Source organism: Bos indicus, chromosome 26 (assembly GCF_029378745.1).
Source record: "Bos indicus isolate NIAB-ARS_2022 breed Sahiwal x Tharparkar chromosome 26, NIAB-ARS_B.indTharparkar_mat_pri_1.0, whole genome shotgun sequence".
Classification (NCBI taxonomy): domain Eukaryota; kingdom Metazoa; phylum Chordata; class Mammalia; order Artiodactyla; family Bovidae; genus Bos; species Bos indicus.
The window spans coordinates 44,828,926-44,843,514 of NC_091785.1; the positions used below are offsets into that span (position 1 = coordinate 44,828,926).

General features: G+C 47.3%; 2 protein-coding genes across 4 annotated transcripts in view; one reads left to right on the forward strand and one right to left on the reverse strand.

Annotated features, from left to right (window-relative positions):
• DHX32 (DEAH-box helicase 32 (putative)) overlaps positions 1-1,784 on the reverse strand; it is a 53,075-nt gene extending 51,291 nt beyond the window's left edge. The window contains exon 1 of the mRNA XM_070781067.1: positions 1,528-1,784. The gene's annotated coding sequence lies outside the window, so the exon portion shown is untranslated. The remainder of the gene's footprint in view (positions 1-1,527) is intronic.
• Positions 1,785-1,877: 93 nt separating this feature from the next.
• Positions 1,878-14,589, forward strand: part of FANK1 (fibronectin type III and ankyrin repeat domains 1) — a 107,286-nt gene continuing 94,574 nt past the window's right edge. For 2 of the 3 annotated variants that reach the window (XM_070781070.1, XM_070781071.1), the window contains exon 1: positions 1,878-1,992. In XM_070781070.1, the coding sequence (XP_070637171.1) occupies positions 1,980-1,992 (13 nt within the window). In that variant the 5' untranslated portion in view covers positions 1,878-1,979. The remainder of the gene's footprint in view (positions 1,993-14,589) is intronic. The other variant, XM_070781069.1, reaches the window with a different exon arrangement.

Genomic DNA, 14,589 nt, shown 5'->3' on the forward strand with positions numbered 1-14,589 from the left:
ATATCCACATAAGCATAAACCCTGTGGCTTTGACAATGAATTTGAAAAAGTCCCCGTACAGCCTGAGAGGGGAGAGCCCAATTTGGTGGAGTATAATAAATGTCCCTTTCCATCACAGAGTATCTGCTTCTCAGGTTCAATTAACCTCTGAATCCTCCTCGATGTCCTCGTCATCTACAGGGTGGAAAAGAGTGAGTAGTCACTAACGCGACCCCAAACCACTCTCTTCATTCCCCTCAAGTCCTGTCTAGGGCAGCAGGAGGAACTGATGGAGGGGCCAGAATCTTCAGAGCCGAGCACTGCATCGATCATGGATCATGCCGTTTCCTCCCACCTACCCGTGCATCCCCTTCCTTTCCTTCTCTCCTCTCCTTAGCGTTGCTCTTCTTGACCTATACAGCACTCTCCCTGTGGTCTGAATTTTTACAGCCTACCAGACAAAATGCTCGGTGATCCCCAACGCTTCCTGAAAGCACTACCTGCGTCGATGTTTTCAAAACCACTCTTAAGAGAAAAAAAGACTATGGTGTGGGATCTTGCTACAAAAAAAGATTACGGTGTGTTTCACTTGCCCTACCAAGTTTTGGTGCAGAACGTGTGGGCTTGGTGCCCACAACTTGGAGCGAAAACCAGGAGCTCTAAAACAAATACACCCACACACATAGACACACATACTTGGTGATACAACCTAGAGCGAAAACCAGGAGCCCTGAAACAAATACACACACACACACACACACACACACACACACACACACACTTGGTGCTACAACTTGGAGAGAAAACCAGGAGCCCTGAAACAAATACATACACACACACACACACACACACACACACACACACACACACTTGGTGCTACAACTTGGGAGCGAAAACCAGGAGCCCTGAAACAAATACACACACACACACACACACACACACACACACACACACACTTGGTACTACAACTTGGAGCGAAAACCAGGAGCCCTGAAACACACACACACACACACACACACTTGGTGCTACAACTTGGAGCGAAAACCAGGAGCCCTGAAACACACACACACACACAAACACACACACACACACAAAACTAAAAACCGGAAAGATCCGACTGGAGCCCGCGGCCCGAAAGGTGACTCTTGGGATGACAGTGCAATGTGCGCAGCGGAGGCGCCTTCTCCCCGCATTTCGGGACCCGAGCGACAAGCTCGGCCCACTGCCGACCACTTGCTCCCATCCGCTAAGAAGCGCTGCCGGCCAAAGTGACACGAGTGGCCGAAGTTCGGCCCCGGGCCGAGCCGGCGCACCGCTCCCCGACCCGTGGCCGCCCCCCAGCCTCGCAGCCCCGGGGCCCGCAGGGAGGGCCCGTGCGCCGGGACACGGCTCCGCTAGGCTGGGGGGCGGCCCGGGGCGGGGGGCCGTCTCCTCCCGGGCGTTTCCCCAGTCGGGGCGGGGTGGTCCGGGGCCGACCCGGCGGGCCCGCAACAGGTGCGCCCGGGCCGCCCCCACCCCGGCCTCCCGCCGCCGCGGCCCGGCCTTTACCTGCTGTCTGCGGACGGAGGCCCGGGTGCGGGCGCCCTTCCCCGCCGAGCTCGTCGGACGCGCGGACCGACGAACGGACGCCTGGGATCGGCGACGGAGGGCCCACGGGGCCCCACCCGAAGGCCCCGCCGGGGACGCGAGGGCCACCGCGGGGAGGGCGCGACCGCCCGACCAGGCCGCCCCGGGGCAGTGCGTCTTCCGCCCGCGGGCCCCCTCCGCCCGCAGCGCTAGCTGCCCGCCTGGAGACGCGCGGGCCCTCGCGCTCGTTCGCGTTTCCTGGCGTCTTTTTGTCCCTCCCTCTCGCCGTCCTTCCTGCTCCTCCTCCTGCCCCCACCCCGCCCTCTGGGTTGTCAGGGCAACCGAAGCGACGCCGGCCCCCGGGAGGAGAGGCGTTAAAAGGGGCTTGCGGCGCCGGGGGCTCGGCCGATAGGGGCCCGGGAGCAGCTTCCTCTATGGAGCTCCAGAGTAAGAGGGCCGGGGCCGGGGCGGGCCTCCCCCGGAACGGGTGTGGGCGCCCTGCGCGACGCTCCGCAGGCTTTTTTAAAACGCTTTTGACCTGGATATAAGGTCTCCCTCTCGCGCTTTCTTCTTCGAGGGAGTCGAGAAAGGGGCTAAATCCCGCGGAGTGTGACTGTCGGGAGCCAGAGGGCTGCGTGAGCTCGGGAATGTGGGCTGGAGGAGGCAGCGCCACCAGGGTGCTGCTTCCTAAAATGACCCCCCAAGCAAATCCATTTCTTGTTACTATTGCTGTCGTTATTATTGGAGCTTTCCTGGTGGCTCAGATGGTAAAGAACCCTCCGGCAATGAGACACAGGTTCGATCCCTGGGTTGGGAAGATCCCCTGGAGGAGGCCATGGCAACCCACTCCAGTATTCTTGCCTGGAGAATTCCATGGACAGAGGAGCCTGGCAGGAATACAGTCCACAGGGTCGCAGAGTCAGACACGACTGAAGCGACTTGGCATGGTACAGTTCTCCACTGTTTTGTTTGGTACTTTGATTCACTGACCATAAGTAGCCATTCAGCTTCTAAAATGTCAGCAATTGAACCTGCAAGGAGGCTAGCTAGCTCTTGTACTTATTAGAAGATATGGCATCCTCTTCACAGTAGTCGGAGATTTGAAAGAGAGAAAAATTTTGAGCTTTGTGCAAGAGTGTTTAATTAGTTGCTAGAGGTTCTCCGACTCATTGGGAAAGACTCTGATGCTGGGAGGGATTAGGGGCAGGAGGAGAAGGGAACGACAGAGGATGAGATGGCTGGATGGCATCACTGACTCGATGGACGTGAGTCTGAGTGAACTCCGGGAGTTGGTGATGGACAGGGAGGCCTGGCGTCCTGCGATTCATGGGGTCGCAAAGAGTCAGACACGACTGAGCGACTGAACTGAACTGAGAGGTTCTCCGAGGTAGGCTTGGACACGCAAAAAGGAAAAAAAAGTTACGATTTCCTTTTCTGTTTCCCACTTTGTTTGACAAAAGGTGAGCCGTCTGGAATTATCAGATCTAACACAAGCTTTAACTTACTGTGTTTTTGATTGTTGTTCAGTGTGCTGTGCTTAGTCGTTCAGTCGTGTCCAACTCTTGCGACCCCATGGACTGTAGCCTACCAGGCTCCTCTGTCCATGGGATTCTCCAGGCAAGAATACTGGAGTGGGTTGCCATGCCCTCCTCCAGGGTATCTTTCCAACCCAGGGATACAACCCAGGTCTCCCACATTGCAGGCGGATTCTTTACCATCTGAGCCACCAGGGAAGCCCATTGATTGTTGTTATATTATTACTACTGCTACTACTACTATTCAAACCTCTCTAGGGACACAGAGCTCCGTCCTTTTTCCCCAAGCTGTTTTATTGCTCCTTTTGTTCTTAAAATAAGAACGGTGTTTCATGTGGAGACTAGAAAGACCTGGAACTTTTATAGGAGGATGCAGTGTGACTCTGAAAACCAAGTTGTCTTTTCTTGCACAATTTCAGAAATGAAAGTACTCAGACCATGTCCATTCTCTGGGGTATATGCTGATGTTGTTAAAGGTCGTTAGTTTCCAAGGAGGTTTCTAAAGAGTTTTTCCTTTCTTTTAACTCCCTTGCTGAGCAGAAAGCTTGTAAATTGAGAATTATAGTTTGAGTGGATTTTATACACTGTTCTATCACTCACACTTGTAACTCTCTGGATTCTGTGTGTTGTCTAACCTGTTGAGAGAAATTTAACTTACAACAATGTTAGAATTTTTGTATCATTTCAAACTAATGCCAGGGTGTGTATGTTCTCTCTTTAGAGAAGAAATAAAGTGAAATGAAATATCTCTCTTAAAAATACCAACTTTATTTCTGCAAATTTATGTTACTGTTTAACTGTGTAAACTAAAAATTTCAAGTATGGTATTGAATTTGGTATTTCCAATTTCAATACCAATACCAATTTCAAATTCCAATATCAATTTCCATGGTATTCTCTATGTTCTAAATACTCTCCTGGGGTGGAGGATTGAACAGTGAATAAAACCCTGTTAGCTTTGGTTATCCCTGGAAAACTGAGCAGACCCTTGCCCAAGAACTTCCGAAAACCTCCCTGGGGTCTGAGATTAGGGGATGGAAATGGACAGAAGGCTTCCGGCAGAATAACCCAACAAAGAATGAGGGAAAGGGGTTCCAGACAGGTCCCTGAGACCAGAGAGAGCAGTGTGGGTTTAAGGTTCAGAGTTCAAAGATCAGTAGAGCTGTAACTGAGAAGACTGAAGGTGGAGGGGAGGAGGAAGAAAAGAAACAAGGCTAGAAAAGTGAGTAGGAACCGGATCCTGGAGACTTTGTAAAACTGTGAGAAATTTATTACTTCTATGAATGACACATCTGATTTATATCTGATCACATTGGGTCTTAACATGGAAATATTTGTTAAGTAATCTTTTATGCCTGGGACACAGCTGTATATTTCTTTTTTACATACTCTCAAATGCCGTCACCAGTTTAATTTTAGATAATTCAAACAATGACCACTTACCTTAGAGGATTCTTTAGCAGCCTAATAGACATCATTTTGGGTGAATATTAATTCATTTGCTGTTAATAAATATTTTAAAGGACAAGATTAGATGGTCTTTAAGATCCTTTTTAATGTCAAGAAATGTACCCTACCAGATTCGACCTGAGACTCAAGTTACTATTTTATTCTCTCAAAGATATTGGAAATACTATGGCTGTGATATTAACAAATACTACAATTGTACTGTTATCAGTATTATATTAACAGTATAGTATGTTGTTATGCCAATATTATCTGGCATATTTTAAGCCTGGTGTGTACATGATACCATTTGTTATTGGGGGGTTTCAAGTAGCATTTTACTGGTGTAGCTCAATATAGCACTAGTAAATTGATTTAAAAGGAGGCACCTTCTTCACTGCCTTTAAGGATTAAACATGTATCTAAGGACACCACCAAAGAACTACTAGAAATAACCCCCAAGTCAGTCTTACTCATTCTGTTTCCACACACTTAAGTTTCTATTACTTTTAGGAGTGACGTTTATTAACGGAGTCATTAAAATGCCATAGACATAAGCACCTCAAATCCCACAGCTGGATCACACTCTGGCAATAAGCAGAGGGTGACTGGGGCTACCACTGTTTTGCAGAATGATAGTAAGTCAATGATCCAAGAAATGACTCCTAGGGGAAAAGGGCAAATTAAATCAGCTTACAACCCTGGGCTCTTCGGAATAGTTTTGGCTCTTGGCTTACGTATTTTCATCTTTAATTATTTTCTTCCTAAACTAACAATGCTGTTGGAAAGATAACCCATGTATGAAATAATATGAAAAATGCACATCAAATTCCTACTTTAAAAAAATGCTTTATTTTTGGCTGTGCTGGGTCTTCATAGGCTTTCGCCAGTGGCAGCTAGTGTGGGCTACTCTCCAGCTGCAGTCCAAGTGCTTCTCATCGTGGTGGTTTCTCTTGTTGGGAACACAGGCTCTGGGTGCGCCGGCTCAGTAGTTATGGTGCATGGGCTTACTTACCCTGCGGCATGTGGAATCTGCCCCAACCAGGGCTTGAACCTGTGCCCCCTGCATTGGAAGGTGGATTCTTATCCACTGTGCCACCAGTGAAAGTGAAAGTTGCTCAGTCGTGTCTGACTCTGCAACCCCGTGAACTATACAGTCCATGGAGTTCTCCAGGCCAGAATACTGGAGTGGGTAGCCTTTCCCTTCTCCAGGGCATCTTTTCAACCCAGGGATCGAACTCAGGTCTCCCGCCTTGCAGGCGGATTCTTTACCAGCTGAGCCACACGGGAAGCCCAAGAATACTGGAGTGGGGAGCCTATCCTTCTCCAGTGGATCTTCCCAACCTGGGAATCGAACTGGGGTCTCCTGCATTGCAGGCAGATTCTTTACCAATTGAGCTCACCAGCAGGGAAGTCCCAAATTCCTTTTTTTTTCTTTTTCTTTTTAAGAGAAGATTTATGTTCAACAGTACTATCTCTTCCCTAATATTTTAGTAAGTGGCAATGCCAAGGAGTAGCTTTGCAGGTCTTTAAACTTTGCTCTCATGATCTTCCCTAGCCCACCAAATCCCCCTAAACAAGCACATTCTCTGAATTTTAAAATGTGTATATTTATGAAGTGCAGCATCAAGATGCACCCTTAGCTCCCACTTACAACCGTACTACCACCTGCCCTCTGAACTCCCCCTAAATAAAAAATGCTGAGCCTAGTTCAGGCCAGGCAGCAGTTTCTTGAGAGACACCTCCCTTTTCAAAGGAATCCTAAATGGGATTCTAGGTTACTCCAGTGACTAAGAGACTGAGACATGGCCTTAAAGGGGTGAAGGCCTATTTCTCCAAACCTGTTTTGCCACTGGTCTGCCCCATATATGGGTAGGATTTCACCATCTCCCCAACTACTCCAGCTGGAAATCTGAGTGTCATCCTGAGCTCCTCTCTTTTATTCAGCACCCCTCCCGCTCACCCCACCCACCAGCGTGCCTGTTTATTCCACCTTACACACACCCTAACTCTGTGTCTTTCTCTCTGCGGTCATCACCCATACTCCAAGCCACCATCTTGCCTAACCTGTGATGGGAGTCTCTGCTGATTTCTGCATTTCCTCTCCTGACCTGTGCTCACCTGGGGACCAGAGTAAGCTTTTCAAAATGCACAGGTCTTGTCACTCCCCTGCCAAAAGCCCCCCACTACCCCCCTGCAAGAGTTCTTATCCAGCTGCCTCTGCAACCCACCGCGTATAGGATCTTGGGTACACTATGCTTCAGCCCAACGGTCTCTTCGTCCCTTCAACGTACCAAGCTCCTTCAGGACTGCGGGTCTTTGCACAGGCTTTTCCCAGGGCAGGGGAGGCTCTCCCTCCTGCTCTGGTCCCACTCAGGGTCTTCTGGTCTCGACTTAAATGTCACTCCTTTGTGCTTCGTGTTCAGTCGCTCAGTCGTGTCCAACTCTTTGTGACCCAATGGACTGTAGCCCGCCAGGCTCCTGTGTCCATGGGATTTCCCAGGCAAGAATACTGGAGTGGGTGGCCATTTCCCTCTCCAGGGGATCTTCCCGACCCAGGGATCAAACCCCTGACTCCTGTGTTTCCTGCATTGTAGGCGAATTCTTCACCGCTAAGCGGTCAGGGATGCCCCATGTTGAGTGCTTTTCTCTGATTCTCCAAAGAGGGTCAGGCCACCTCCCTATGTTACTCCTGCCTCTGCAATGATCAGAATCTGTAATTCTTTTGTTAATTTTCGCCATCTGTGTTCTCCACCGGGCTGTAGGGTGGCTGAAGAGGGCCCAATCTACCATTCTGCTTCCAACACTTATCATGGAATAGGCCCCGAACAAGCATTTATTGAATGGATGGCACTGCTGTTAACACCTGGGTGCCTTATTTAATTTTATTTCCTTAAGAGTGTTGCGATGTGCTTCAAAAGAAAGCCATTTTACTCTGTAACAGAAAGGGCTGTGCACCAGTGAGATTTGAATTGCCTCTTGTGTTGTATGCTTTGGGTAAAGTTCATTTAAATCAGGAGCTTGTAAATGTCAGGTGAATTACAAGCATGGCATTTCTTTTTCTTCACTAGTTTAAAAGGGGGTCTTTAAAGTATATCATTCTATCCAGTAAAATTAAGGAAATAAGAAGGCAATCTTATCTGGGGGGACCGAAAGACTGCCAGTTCATAGGTTCAACAAAATCTTTGCACTGCCATGGAGTACCTGCTCATTAATTATCTGAGACACTGCTGAGTATTTAAGAGCAATAAATTAGTGAAACCCAGGAGTGTTTTTTAAAAGTCTGTGTAACAATTTTTTGTCAAGTAGTCTTAGTCTCTTACAGAGTGAAGCAAGTCAGAAAGAAAAACACTAATACAGTATATTAATGCATATACATGGAATTTAGAAAGATGGTAACGATGACCCTATATGCGAGCAGCAAAAGAGACACAGATGTAAAGAACAGTCTTTTGGACTCTGGGAAAAGGTGAGGGTGGGATGAAATGAGAGAATAGCATTGAAACATATATATTACCATATGTGAAATAGATCTCCAGTCCAGGTCCGATGCATGAGACAGGGCGCTCAGGACCAGTGCACTGGGATGACCCTGAGGGGAGGGATGGGTTGGGGAGGAAGGTGGGAGAGGGGTTCAGGATGGAGGACACATGTACACCCATGGCTGATTCATGTCAATGTATGGCAAAAACCACTACAGTATTGTAAAGGAATTAGCCTGCAATTAAATAATTTTTTTAAAAGAATATTAATTCTATCAATTAGATTGCAATTCAAAAGTTACCATTGAGAAATAAAGGCTTATTTAAATCAAGTTTAAAACTTAAAAAAATTCAAAGCAACAGGTTTTAAATAGCTATAAAATCCCAGTCAAAACGCTGACGTTCATTGCCACCCTGACCTCGGGGTGCTCAGTCCGCCGCAGGGAGGGGCAGACCGACTGGATGGGCGCAGCTGTGTCTCAGCAGAAGCTCAGCGCTATCCTCCAACCAAGTCTGTACTCGATAACTTGGATTCCACTCCCTCTTGCTGGGGAAAGAAAGCACTGTTACCACCTGCTTGGTCTGGGGAATCTGCCCAAACACGCCCAGGAAACTGAACTAAACCGACCAGTTTACTGGAGGGGCTTGTGCCTGAGCATCACCCAAGAGTGGCCTGGATGAGTCATTGAGTACAGAAGGTGGTGCAAACTTGCTCACAAATAAACAATTCACACCAGTGTTCTGTGCATTTCCCTGCTCACCTGGCTGGGGAAGAACTGGAGATGCTTATCCTGGGACCCTGCCCAAGTCTGGGGACATTTCTGTCCTGAGTAGCAGAAAGAAAGGAGGAGACATCCCTTGCTTTTAAATTCCTTTAGCTGAAGCTCCAATACTTTGGTCTCCTGATGTGAAGAACTGACTCATTTGAAAAGACCCTGATGCTGGGAAAGATTGAGGGCAGGAGGAGAAGGGGAGACAGAGGATGAGATGGTTGGATGGCATCACCAACACAATGGACATGAATTTGGGTAAACTCTGGGAGTTGGTGATGGACAGGGAGGCCTGGCGTGCTGCAGTCCATGGGGTCTCAAAGAGTCAGACACGACTGAGCGCCTGAACTGAACTGAGCTGTAACCCACCCCCTTCCAGGCTGTCAGGGACGCCTTCCTGGCCTCACCTTCCTGGGAGAGCTCTCTCATTCTCACACTCTCCTGCCTCCTTGTTTCTGCCCGGAACCCACTCAATGCCCATCCATGTATCTGCCCTTAAAAGCATCTCGCCAATGTTACCATCTCTTAAAACACTCTGCCTCTCCGTTTACTCTCCTCCAACCCAAATCAGAGTTAATTTCTTCCTCGTAGGTACTGTCTGCATTTTATTAGTACTTTATTATTCTAACGTGTCATGATTGATATATATTTGTATGTTCAGCTCTCCCATTAGAAGTTACCTTGAAACGGGGACTTCCCTGGTTGCCCAGTGGTTGAGAATCTGCCTTCCAATGCAGGAGATGTGGGTTCAGTCCTTGGTCAGGAAACTAAGATCCCAAACGCCTTGAAGCAACTAAGCCCTCACACTGCAGCTTAGAGAAGTGCCCCCAGTGAAGACCTAGCACAGACAAAAAAAAAGAAAGTTCACTTGAAATGGATTAAGGGCTTAAATGTAAGACCTGAAATTGTAAAGCTCCTACCAGAAAACAGGGAGAGAGCTCTTCAGCATCGATCTTGGCAATGGTTTTTTGGATATGACACTAAAAACACAAGCAACAAAAGCGAAAAATCAACACGTGGGACGTCAAAGGAATAATCTTCTATACAGCAGAGGAAACAATCAACAAAATGGAAAGGCAGCCTATAGAATGGGAGAGAATATTTGCAAACCATCTCTCGATAAGGGACTGATCATCTCAAACATATTAGGAACTCATACAACTCAATAGCAGGACAACAATCCATTTTAAAAATGGATAGGAGACCCAAATAGACATTTTTTCCAAAGAAGATATATGCAAATGGTCAACAGATTCGTGAAAAAGTGTTCAACATCACTGATCATTGGGGAAATGTGAGTCAAAGCCACAGTGCGATGCCGCCTTACACCTGTCAGCACGGCTGTTATCAGAAAGACAGAGGTAAGTGCAGGCAAGGGTGTGGAGAAAGGGAGCCCGGTGCACTCTCATTATGCTGCCCTATTCATTATGAGAGGGGCTACAGGAGTGCCTGAATAGCAGAGGGTGAGAATCATCGGCTATCTTGGAAGCTAGATATCACACAAATTGTATCAGTTGTATTACTCTATTTAAAGGATTTTTATATTTATTTTCATATTTTTATATTTGTATTTTCTCTGGCTTCCCTGATAGCTCAATTTGTAAAGAATCCACCTGGAATGCAGGAGACCCCAGTTCAATTCCTGGTTCGGAAAGATCCTCTGGGGAAGGGATAGGCTACCCACTCCGGCATTCTTAGGCTTCCCTTGTGGCTCAGCAGGTAAAGAATCTGCCTGCAAGGTGGGAGACCTGGTTTCAAACCCTGGGTTGAAAAGATCTCCTGGAGAAGGGAAAGGCTATCCACTCCAGTATTCTACAGTATTCTGGCCTGGAGAATTCCAGGGGGTTGCAAGAGTTGGACACGACTGAGTGACTTCCACATTTTCTCCATTATGCATTCGTTTTCTCTTTGATCTTTCTGCTTATATCTTTACTTCCATTATTTCAATTTACTGTTCTTTTTAAAAAGTTTTTTTTTTGTGTGTGTGATAGATTCTTACATCATTGCTTTCAGCTTTCTTTTTTAAATAAATGCATTTAAGGCTATGAATTTCCCTCTGAGCCCAATTTTTTTTGAATTGTTTTGTAATATACAGACATATAAGAAAGCAGACAATGTTAAATCTGCAGGTTGATGAGTTATCACAAAGTAAACACACTCTGTTACTAGCACCCAGATCAGGAATGGGATGCTGCTGCTGCTAAGTCATTTCAGTTGTGTCCGACTCTTGCGACCCCAGACGGCAGCCCACCAGGCTCTCCGGTCCCTGGAATTCTCCAGGCAAGAACACTGGAGTGGGTTGCCATTTCCTTTTCCAATAGGAAAGGGACTACCGCTAGTTATTAAGTCTGAGTCTCATAGTATTGCCATCTATTTTAAAGATCATAGCTGATCATTTCAACACCTGAATCACTTGTAGGTTTGTTTCTCTTTTCTCTTGTTCTCTTAATATTCAGTCATTTGGTCATGTATCCTGGAATTCCTGGTAATTTTTGATTGAATCCTTGACATTCTTTGTGAAAAATCATAGAGGTTTAGGTAGGCATTATCTATAGAGAACTTTATTTGCTTTTGGTTGGCGTTTAGGTTACAAGTAGATTACCTTGCCTCAGTTGAGGATACTCTGTTTTCAGTTTGCCCTTTTTTCTAGGATGTAGCCAGCCATTTCAGGGACATTGGCTGAAAATCTAGAGTTTTCATGAGTGTCCTTCCTTTACAGCAGGTCTTATACTTCATTTCTTGATCCCTAGCACCATGATATTGCCCAAATCTCTGCTTATTCATGGTCAACAACTTCCCTAAGGAGGAGTTGCTGGGCTCATTTCCCTGTGTCCCCTTTTCACTGGAATCTTGGCCCATTAAGCCTCGGATGTTTTGGCAGGCTTCAACTCCAGTGTTTTTGTGTGACTGTTGCAAGTTTTACTTTCTATTTGTCTTGCCCCAGCTGTGAATCAGCCACAGGGACTGTAGGGGGACTGTAGGGGGAATGTAGGGCCAGTTTTTATTTCTTTCCAAGTGACCAGGATCTGATCCAGGATTGTACACTGTGTTTAATTATCAGTCTTTTAGTCTTCTTTAATCTAGAGAAGTCTCTCATATTTTTATTTTTCTTTCATGACACAGTTTTGAAGTGGCCAGCTGTCTATGGAATGTCCCAGGCTAGGTTTGTCAGATTGTTGCCTGAAGATGTGTTCAGTGAGGTATTTTCACAACGGATGTAACCTTACACTGAGGCTGCGGATTCCAGCTCTGTATCCTATTTTGATACAATGTCGTGGCTGTAGCGGAAAAGGAAGAGATAATTTTCTGGAACACAAGGGAAATTCGAGTAGTTGAAGAATCTCTTGAGAAGAGAAAAACTAGTTTCTCTGGGCTGTCAAGACTGTGCTACAAGAGCCAGTCAGTTCGAAGTGCTAAGCCACCCCTTGGTGCTTCCTACCATTGTAGGTGTGGGGCGGCAGGACGGCAGGCAGCCTGGAAAGGAAAGGCGTGCCCTTCTTTTCTAAGAAATCTGCTCCGAGCAGAGGAGAGCCTGACATGCGTGAAATAGTTTTCCAGTGGAATAAGACAGTATACCTCAGCTTAGAGCCAGGGCCCAGATTTGGGCATGGCCAAGAATGAGTGAATCAGTGGCTTGTAATTGGGCCAAACCCTGCTCTCCGTATCTTTATTTGTACTGCTTCCCAGTATCCACTTATGACTCTAACTAGACCTGTGTCTTTGCAGCCTTCCATACGCACTATCCCTGGAGAAGGGAAAGGCTACCCACTCTAGTATTCTGGCCTGGAGAATTCCTCGGACTGTATAGTCCTTGGGGTCACACAAAGTTGGACACGACTGAGCGACTTTCACAAACACGCACTGCAGTCATTCACGATTTTATTCCTTCATCCAGTGCCCCGCCCTCCTCTGCTGTCTACTCTGCACTGGTGGGCGGCTCCTAAGATGTCCCCCAGGCCCCCTCCTGCCCCCAGCATCGTCTCCCTGGTCCCCTGCCCCGTTGTGCCAAGTTGGCTTGCGTGGCTGGTGGCATGGGGCCAGTGGCATGGGGCACAGTCCCTCCCTCGATTAGGTTGTAGATGACCGGAAGGTCTGCCTTGGGCCGATCTTCAGCCTCTCTCACCCTCTCTTTCTTTCTCTCTCTTCCCAACGTTGCCAAGACATGAACCCACTCAAGTGTCCCTCTGACGGGGAACCAGTGAGGACTGACTCCTGCCAACAACTCAGGGAGCTCGCTCATAGCCAGATTCTCTAGGCTCAGCTGAGCCTTGAGATGCAGGCAGTCTTGGCTGGCAAACTGACAGCCACCTCATGGGAGGCTCCGAGCCCTGTCTGCCCAACCAAGCCATCCCCAGACTCCTGACCCTCTAAAACTGCAAGATACTAGGTTCCTGTTTTAAGCCACGAAGTTTGGGGGTAATTAGTTATGCAGCCTTGGAATATCAGACACCGTCTTGTGTCTGTTACTGTAGCCCTGGCCTTCCTGACTCCAGGCAGCACTGATCTCATCCAGGCAGAACTCCTTTTGCACTTTGCCTCCTTTTCACTCTTTCTAGAATTTCTTATTTTACTTTTGAGATAAGTACTATGCTATGCTATGCTATGCCAAGTCACTTCAGTCGTGTCCGACTCTGTGTGACCCCATAGACGGCAGCCCACCAGGCTTCCCCGTCCCTGGGATTCTCCAGGCAAGAACACTGGAGTGGGTTGCCATTTCCTTCTCTGATGCATGAAAGTGAAAAGAGAAAGTGAAGTCGATCAGTCGTGTCCGACTCTTAGCGACCCCATGGACAGCAGCCCACCAGGCTCCTCCATCCAAGGGATTTTCCAGGCAAGAGTACTGGAGTGGGGTGCCATTGCCTTCTCTGATAAATACTATAGTCTGTTGCTATTGTTTAGTCACTAAGTTGAGTCTAGCTCTTTGCAACCCCAGGGACTGTAGCCCTCCAGGCTCCTGTGTCCAGATTTCCTAGACAAAAGTACTGGAGTGGGTTGCCATTCCCTTCTCCAGGAGATCTTCCCAACCCAGGGATTAAACCCGTGTCTTCTGCACTGGCAGGCAGATTCTTTACCACTGAGCCACCAGGAAAGCCCACGTAACATAGTTACAAGTTTCAAAAATCCAAAGTTACCAAAGAGTACATAGTGAAAGTGACCTCTTCCTGTGACACAGTCCCCCAGTTCCCACCCTGCAGGCAACCACCTTGTTGATTTTTGATGTATCATTCCAGAGATAGTTTAAACATTGTGTCTATACAGGTAAATTATATAAACTACATTCTTTTTCTCTATTCTATACTTTTTTTTTGGTCACCTGTTTTGGAGTGCTTTCTGTTCAATCCATCATGAGCTTTTTCATTTTTTTTAAACAACTCTGCAGTATCTACAGAATGAATTTATCTAATTTATTTAACCAGTCTACTGCCGCTGATCATTCAGTTTGGTTCCAGTCTTTGCTACCATGATAGGCTGAACAAAAGATGTCTATTTCCTAACCCCCCGAACCTGTGACTGCGTTACCTCCCACGGCAAAAGGGACTTTGCTGGTGTATTGAGTTAAGGATGGCGAAATGGGGAGAGCGGTTGTTTTATTCAGGCCCAAAGTAATCAACCACAAGTGTCTTCCTAAGAGGGAAGGAGGAGAGTCAAACGCCAGCAGCGGGTGTGAGGGTGGAAGGGGAGGCTGGAGCGATGCGAGGTCAGGCACTGCGGAATGTGGGAAACTTCTAGAAGCTGGAGAAGTCTTGGGAATGGACTTTCCCCTAGAGCCTCGGAAAGAACAGGCCTTGAGTTTCAGTTTTCGCTGGATAA